At 51.8% G+C, this 7,617-nt stretch overlaps 1 protein-coding gene and 1 long non-coding RNA gene across 4 annotated transcripts; both read right to left on the bottom strand.

Moving 5' to 3' along the window:
- Nucleotides 1-1,276: 1,276 nt before the first annotated feature.
- Nucleotides 1,277-2,419, bottom strand: LOC123094292 (uncharacterized). The gene is made up of 3 exons (XR_006445789.1): nucleotides 2,043-2,419; nucleotides 1,859-1,916; nucleotides 1,277-1,743 (listed from the first exon to the last, which is right to left on the bottom strand). It is a non-coding gene; the product is annotated as an uncharacterized lncRNA (long non-coding RNA).
- Nucleotides 2,420-3,979: 1,560 nt separating this feature from the next.
- Nucleotides 3,980-7,111, bottom strand: LOC123090770 (nuclear transcription factor Y subunit A-7). 3 transcript variants are annotated; one of them, XM_044512107.1, is made up of 6 exons: nucleotides 6,810-7,111; nucleotides 5,623-5,913; nucleotides 5,175-5,278; nucleotides 4,986-5,057; nucleotides 4,721-4,885; nucleotides 3,980-4,610 (listed from the first exon to the last, which is right to left on the bottom strand). In XM_044512107.1, the coding sequence occupies exons 2-6, from the start codon at nucleotides 5,903-5,905 to the stop codon at nucleotides 4,437-4,439; spliced, it is 798 nt and encodes a 265-aa protein (XP_044368042.1). In that variant the 5' UTR covers nucleotides 5,906-5,913; nucleotides 6,810-7,111; the 3' UTR covers nucleotides 3,980-4,436. The 3 variants fall into 3 exon arrangements, with proteins under 3 accessions (XP_044368042.1, XP_044368041.1, XP_044368040.1); XM_044512106.1 differs by having other exon boundaries at nucleotides 5,623-5,917; nucleotides 6,810-7,108; XM_044512105.1 differs by lacking the exon at nucleotides 6,810-7,111 and adding an exon at nucleotides 6,194-6,803 and having other exon boundaries at nucleotides 5,623-5,917.
- Between the last annotated feature and the right edge of the window lie 506 nt (nucleotides 7,112-7,617).

Below are 7,617 nucleotides of genomic sequence, written 5' to 3'. Positions count from 1 at the left end.
GGGAAGGTGTTAGACTATGTATAGCTTCTGTACCTATGTACGTATATGGTACATATTGTAACACAACCATTATATATAATGAGATAAGCCACCCCTAAAGGGTTGTGCTGGTTCCCCAAAACTTATTGTCTTACAGCCCAGCAGCGGCAGGAGAGGGACCTGGCCGATCGATCGTCCAGTGCGCGAGTGGGTCAATTATTGGGGCCGGTCGACTCGAGCAGGGTGCGCGCTACACGCCGGCCCGGCGCGAGCCTCCCGTCGTCCCGGCCGAGTGGACTGCCGGCGCGCGCGCCCGCGTTGCTACGCCTGTGCCGTGGGCGCGCACTGTGCGGCGCGCATGCATGCTCTGGTGGCGAGCGGGACGCGTGCATGCGCACGCGCCGGCCGCCGTACCCTGCGCCTCCACTACTGGGCGGAGCGAGTGGCATACGCTTTGCGCACGCGCCGGCCGGATGAGCCGTACCCGTACGTACCTCGCCGGTGGGCAACAGGCAGTCGACCGACGCGACGCGCCTTGTCTCCTTGCGTGGATCGGCGTCGATTATTTGTGGCGAGGCCAGGAAGAGGACAGGGTTCTTGCTGCTGCCAGTACGGTGCGTACTGCCCTAGTACGTACGCCCGCACGATGCTGTGGTAATAATGCCGGGGATGGGTCAGGAACGCTCGCATGTATGTACTGCGCTGGTGTTACGAGGTGGCAGGTTAAATTGCTCTGTTGGATGCAGATAAGGTTCTGCCGACAAGTCGCTGTGAAAACACGGCACAACTAAAGTACGTGTCCCATTATTGCCACGCAAAGAATTTGCATTCCACGAGCGTTATGAAACTTGTTCAATATACTAGAAGGATGCCCTAAGGCTAACTCCACCGCGTGACCCCGTCTTGTCCGGCCCGTGGCCCCGTCCATCTGGGGTAAAACGGACAAGCCAAACGTACATCAACACAGGTGTGCCTAACTGAAGTATGTGTCTCATTATTGCCACGCAAAGAATTTGCATTCCACGAGCGTCGAGGGTTTTCATTATTGCCACGCAAAAAATTTACAGTTCTAAGTAATCTGTCCAACAACAACAAATATCCTAACTTAGAAACACGTAATCTAAGCAATCGTACACTCTTAAAAAGATGGATGGTAAAAGAGTAAGGTCTAGCAGTACACGTGAAGTAATTACCCGCTCTAGAAACCATTGGAGATATGAGCTGAGAATTCCCGAAACAAGAAAAATGTGACATCCAGTCTCCAAGATCGGCCCGAATCAATTGAGCATAAGCCAGTATGAACAACACTTGTACAAATTTTTGACTGAGATGAAATTAGCACAATGTAATCCTGTAGTGGAAAGAATCATATATGAATGGGAAAAAAATAAAGATTATAGGGGAACCTAGCAGATCACCACGTTGATGGATGTTTTGTCGCGGGATCGAAAATGGTAAGGGAGGAAGCATGTATACACGGCAGCTGAAGGATGGGAAAACAAAGAGGCAGACATCCATTAATCAACGCCAGCGAGAGGCGGACATCATCCAACATGAATGCCTGAAGAGAAACTAAAGAGTAATTGTTTGCCTTCGATTCCCGGCGGAGCAGTTTCGCTCGACGAACAGACGAACAGCGAGACGAGATTGGCATGAACGTGCATTGGTGTGCGGTCCGGAGGACCGAATCATTCCAATCCTGCAGAGCCGCACGCCGTATCGCCTCGGCTAGGTCGCCATCTTCGCTGACATCTCTAGCGCCTCCTGTTAGCTCGCATTCAGAGAAACAACAGAGATGAGGATGGGTTTGACTGAAAGATGGAGCACTGGGTTCTGAAATTTTTCTCTACAAAATTTGTGTACCTGTGTGCCAACCTACCTCTTGTTTTCTAAATCGACCTTGTTGCCTACTAACACCATCACCAAACCTGGGTTCCCTGTTTGGACATGTGCATATAAGCGCTGACATACAGGTGAGTTCCACCGACAAAAGGCAGAGTGTTCTTTGGATCCAACTGAAGCAGTCCGACAAGATGGAACTACAGAAACATGTTCAGTCATACCTAGTCTATGAAGCTCGTCAACCCACCTCTTCCTTGCTCGGATGTAAGAGTCCTGACGCCCACACAGGAAACATCAAACAGATTAACGTGAACAGAAAGCAGGTGATCAACTCATCCGGCACATGTTCAGGGAAGATCACTAAACGAAGTACCGAGGAGAAGAGAAGATCTCCCTCACCGTGCTAGTGATGTCGTAGATGACTATGGTAGCGGCAGCGCCGGGGAACATGGGGGCGAGGCTGTGGTAGCGCTACTCGCCGGCAGTGTCCCAGATGTCGAACTCTCGCTCGCGTACTGGACAGCATCGGTTGGACCCGGATCCCGTTCCTCCGGTTGATCCGAGCGCACGCATCGACTTCCTCGATCCCGCACCTCTGGTGGATCCAATGGAGCGACGCACACCGGCCGCTCCTCTGTCGCTCCAGCTCCTACGCCTCGCAAGCCCAAGAGACCTCATTTTAGCGCTGGAATGGGCTGGTGGCTGGCGGACGGCCCAATGCACGAGAGGCGTCCGTTTCGGCCCGTGGAGCAGCAGCCCACAGGACATCTGGGCCACATTGCGAAACAGATTGCCTTTTTCCCATTAAATCCGACGGCCACGAACTCCCGGATCAATAAGACGGACGGCCGACAACACAAATTGATGTGAGAGCAGGGATTAGATGCGGTTATACTGTCCTTAATTGCCTGGGTTGTAGTTGTTGGGTACCAAAGATCAAGTGTTTGCAATAAGCTGTTATTTTCGCCTTGGTAGAGAATCTAGGTAACAATCCATAGAGATAACACCACTAGCCCCCGTCAAGCAACACTGCAATACAAATAAGAACCCACTTGTGCTACCAACGTTTATATTGAGATGTGGTGGTGCCAAGACATGAATAGTGTGTAGTCAAATGTAGGTGTTTAAATATATATTTTGCATGATTTCTACTTCTTATATGATATTTTTGCCAAAAAGGTGTGTTGTCAGTTGACTACACGGCTTGTGCGCGACTTCGCCACTTGCAGTGAGGTTGTCAGTCTCACTGGTCTTACTAGTTGCAACAAGTCATTCACAACGTTTTTATCTCTTGAACCATGCGTCCAAATTCTGAACCGTTTTCGCCGTTAGATTTCTCGCGTCAAGTTTATTAAGTAGATCGCATGTTAATAGGTTTCGAAGAAGTTTTTTTGCACGAAAACCCTAGAAGAACAGAAGAAGAAGAAAAACAGAGCCAGAAGCATGTTTTTTTTTCAAAAAACAATTCCTCCAAAACCTAGGAAAACCGAGAAAACAGAAAAGTCAAGTGAAAACTCCTAAAAGATATCTAAAACCCGAAACCAGATACAAAAATAAAATAAAAACAAAATCTTGAGAAGCGTCCAGCACGCGACACATGATGACGGTTGGACGCGGCACTTAAGCTCTCTCAGGACACGAAAATGACTCTTGCGGGGCTCTCGCAAGGGATACCCCTTAGTGACTCCTATAAGCGAGATATAGGGCGCCCGCATTAAGTGCGCCGACTATCTCTCACGTCGAGTCTACAGTAAAGGGCCGGCCGGCCCGTTAGCGCAATAAAAGAAAATAAAGGAGAGGGGAAAAAGAAAGCGTGGATCCAAGATCTCTCGGTTGCTTCGTTGCGCTGCTACCAGTAAGCCATCGGCAAGCTCTTGTCAGGACTATAGTACGCGAGCTTAGTGAAGTCAAAATACCGGATATAGTACTCTCTCCGTCCGGAATTACTTGTCATCAAAATGGATGAAAATGAATGTATCTAGAACTAAAATACATATAGATACATCCATTTCAATGACAAGTATTTCCGGACGGAGGGAGTACAATACTTTTCAGGTTTTTGTTTTTTGTGGTTTTCACCGACTTTTCTTTGTTTCTTTCTCCATTTCATAGGTTCGGCTAATACATGTACATTTGGAGTTCCAAAGAGACGCAACGCTGCACCAGAAGAAGTCTGAAAGTTTCGAGACAGTCTTCCTGCTTGTGCACGAGAAGCACACCGACACTGAAGGATGCTGAGACCAGTTCTGTTCTCTGCACATCGAGGTTCAGCCCTGCACCGGCCATAATTTGTTACACTACCTAATACAGTAATTTTCAAAAGCGAACCAAATCCCACTCTACCGCAGTACGTACAAACAAGCGCTATCGATCCCGAGTCAATCATCAATCTTACACGCGCCCCGCAGAGGACGCAGCACAGCCTAGTTCACACAAGGACAACGACAGGGGTGACAGAATGCGAAAGCCAAGAATGAATTGCCTGGAGACAGCAGCAGACCCTGCCCGACCCACGGGAACCGGACGCCATGACGGACGGAGATCCGCCCTCAGGGCGCCGTACGCCGGCGGGCAGAAGAAGAAGCCGCTGTTCTAGGTTGCATCAAGGTGCCACTTCACGCCTGACGGAGGTGCAGGTCCGGCGGCACCCGGAGGTACTCGGAGCTCTGCTCGCCCTTGCTCGCCTCGGTTCTGCCGCCGTTCTCGTCCTTCTTCGTGTTCAGGAACCGGCCGCCGGTGCCCCTCGCCCGCCGCATCGCGTGCTGGTGCCGGGACTCGTGGAGGTAAGGCTGCATGCACGCACCATCAGACGCAGAGCTTATACTAAACTATAGAACACGAAGGGTCGAATTTACTGAGGAAGACGGAGCGAGCAGGAACAGGAGAATGCATCGCAAACCTTCCTGGCCTTGATCGCCTTCCTCTCGAGCTCGGCCTTGGCGCGCGACTGCCTGCGTCTGAGAATGCCGTGGTACTGCTTGGCGTTCACGTACACGGGCTCCTCCGACACTTCCAGGGGCAGCGGCATGCGAGGGTGCGTCAGTCCGGGTAGCTGGAAGTGAGTCTGTGAGAGCCACAAGAGACGCAGACAGTTGAGAAACGCAGCCAATTCAGGCATATGATATGAGATGGTTTCTGGTGCTTAAACTGGCACGGAAACATACCACTGCGTGAACTCCGTAGGGGCCGACCATGCCTGTGTAGTAAGCGTCTGGGTACGGGTACGCTGCCGAGGCCTGCACAATGCCAACCAACATGTCCTTCACATAAAGAATCGCGCTGCCAGACGGTGCACATATGTGTTGCAAACATCAACGGAAAACATAGAGGCAGGGAAGGGAAAGAGTTGGTACGATCGGTTGGTTTAGTTCCAGCTGCGAGTATGGTGGTAAATAGTCTGACGCCAAAGCGGGCATCCGGGATGTGGCATGCTGCTTCTCTTCATCAAAGCTTCCGTCTGGCATTGGAAGAAGAACATCAAGGAAGCAAATCTCAGGCGTGTAAATTGCAGACAAGCTTGTTTCCACTGATGACAAGAGTTATTCAGGTGCATAAGTTACTCAAGATATTTACTCTCCATTCTGGTTTACTCCTACATAGTTATCACATGGTTCACATATTCTAGTTTACATAGTTATTACATACTCTAGCTTACAAGATCAAGATAGGACATGAGTTTCATCACCATTTTGCTGAAGCCACTCTACTCCCAAGATCAAAGATTTCATCGGAAGAAAACAGTACATAGGACAGGAGTAAATAAATCAAGTAGCAGTACAAGTAGTAGACAGGTCAACAAACCTTTTGGTTCCCCTGATCTCGGTGAGTCGTCGTCGCTGCTCTCGGCCCGCGCGTCGTCGTCGTCGACCGTCTTCTTCCCCTGCGTCGTCGCGCCCTTGGCCGCGCCGCCGCCCAGCGGGTTGCTCGACAGGCTGATCCCCGCCCCGCTTGCCGGCGCCACGACGGCCGGAGACACGGCCCCGAACCCTGTCCCCGTCCACCACGGCTGCATCGGCATGCCGGACGGCAGCCCTCTCGGCTCCACCAGGTTGCTCTCTCCCGGCCGCGATCCCATGCCACTCATCACAGCTTCTTCCTATTTTTGAGCAGGAGCACCAAGAGAACATGCACGCACGGGGCACACAGGTCAACGAAGAAGAAGATGCGTTACAAACTTACTAGAGTTTATTCAAAAACCTCAACGTGGCCACGCGCCGGATCCTCGGAAGAACGGATGTGGGTATATATACATACTTACATACGGATCGTGATGATTAAGAAATCGGTGGAGTTGTACCGGGAAGCAAGCAATTACTACTACTAGTGAACAGGAGAGCTCGCCCGGGACCAAGAAAGAAAGAAGGGATCGTACCAGCCAACGACTTTTCTCAAAGTAGCCTCCGGTGAGGTTCACGGCACAGTAGTCGTACTGTGCTACTGGATTACAATCCATTGACAGGTTGACACGCACGAACTTGAATCAATCAATGGAACACACAGCAGAAGAGTAAAAAGAGGAGATGTTCTGGCTAGAGTAGAACTGAGCCGAGGAGAAGAGACGGGAAATTCTCCGGCGCCCGCCGCTGCCGTTGGAGCAAAGCAGAGGCAGATACTATCGTCGCCTCGCCGGTCAACTTGGAGCCCTAATCTGCGGCGGCGCCGGCAACAGCAACCGTGACTTTCCTCCCCGTCGCCGGCGACAGCGAGATCCCCGCACAACTCGCTCTCCACTCCCCCAACACAGCCCAGCCCAGCCCGGTGGAATTCGAATAAGCCTCTTGCTTGCTTGCCACTTATCCATAGAAGAAACCCGGCGGGCGGGCGGCCGCCACCCCGAAATGGAAACACCGGTCGCCCCGCATCGGAACCGAGGCGCGCGGAAAAGGGCAGGCAAACACCAATCAAAAGAAGCGACGAGACGAGAATAAAAAGGAAAGAAGGAGGGAGGGAAGGAAGGAAGCAGACGAGAGGAGGGGAGGAGGACTGACCACTGGGCGCGGAGGGAGTGAGGCGGCGGCTCCCGGCCAATAGGGGCGTCTCCTTCCTCTCTCCTCCTACCTCGTTCCGAGAATCCCGAGAGGCCGGCCGGCCGGCCAATCCGTGGCCACAGATGGATGACAGGGGCGGGCTCACTCCCTCTGGTCGGTCGTCTCCACACGCACGCAGGCAAGGCTGGCTCTAGCTAAGACGGGATTGGGCGAGGGATAATCGCGGTGGTTAACATGGCTGTTAGGGGGGGTCCTGGTAAGGCCGATGGGTGGACGAGAGTGGAGACGTGTACCGGGGGAAAGGGAAAGGGATCGCCACCGCCACGCGGCCAGTGCGAGCAGCGGAGGTGACAGGTGAGAGCGACGGACAGACGAGGCAAGGTGGGTGGCGACGGACGGGAGGAGGAGATAATGCTAGACTAACACAAGGGGGTGGCAGGTTGATTAAATTACTAGCTCGATTTATTTACCACGCCTGGGTCTCCGGTAGAGTACTAATTAAGCTTTTTTTTAGGGAGTACTCCACTAATTAAGCTGGTGTGTTGTGTTAAATGCTTGGTCTCCTCCTGCGGTTGGTTATTAATAATTAATTAAAGTGTGCGCAGTGCTGCCAGGTGGCCCGGAATAGTGCTTCCGGGGGGTTAATGACCGTTTGGCCCATGCATAATATGCATCGCATATGCTGTCTCTCCTTTTCCTTCAGATAAAAAAAACAGATTGGTTCATTACTACCCATTATGAAGGTAGTAACATAACCTATGGTAGCGTATATGTTACTAGTGTAAGTTACTGTCCACCATGGCTAGTC

This window comes from Triticum aestivum, chromosome 4B (assembly GCF_018294505.1).
Source record: "Triticum aestivum cultivar Chinese Spring chromosome 4B, IWGSC CS RefSeq v2.1, whole genome shotgun sequence".
NCBI classification, from domain to species: domain Eukaryota; kingdom Viridiplantae; phylum Streptophyta; class Magnoliopsida; order Poales; family Poaceae; genus Triticum; species Triticum aestivum.
The sequence above is the reverse complement of the archived record's forward strand: the minus strand, read 5'-3'. Positions and strand labels throughout refer to the sequence as shown.

What these genes read in the sequence shown, in the direction of transcription:
- LOC123090770 (XM_044512105.1), bottom strand. Translation starts at nt 6,274, where the DNA reads ATGGATTGTAATCCAGTAGCACAGTACGACTACTGTGCCGTGAACCTC. An exon ending in TTGAGAAAAGTCGTTGGCTG is followed by an intron (nt 5,918 to 6,193) that starts GTACGATCCCTT and finishes GCTCAAAAATAG; the next exon opens with GAAGAAGCTGTGATGAGTGG. An exon ending in AGGCGATCAAGGCCAGGAAG is followed by an intron (nt 4,611 to 4,720) that starts GTTTGCGATGCA and finishes GCGTGCATGCAG; the next exon opens with CCTTACCTCCACGAGTCCCG.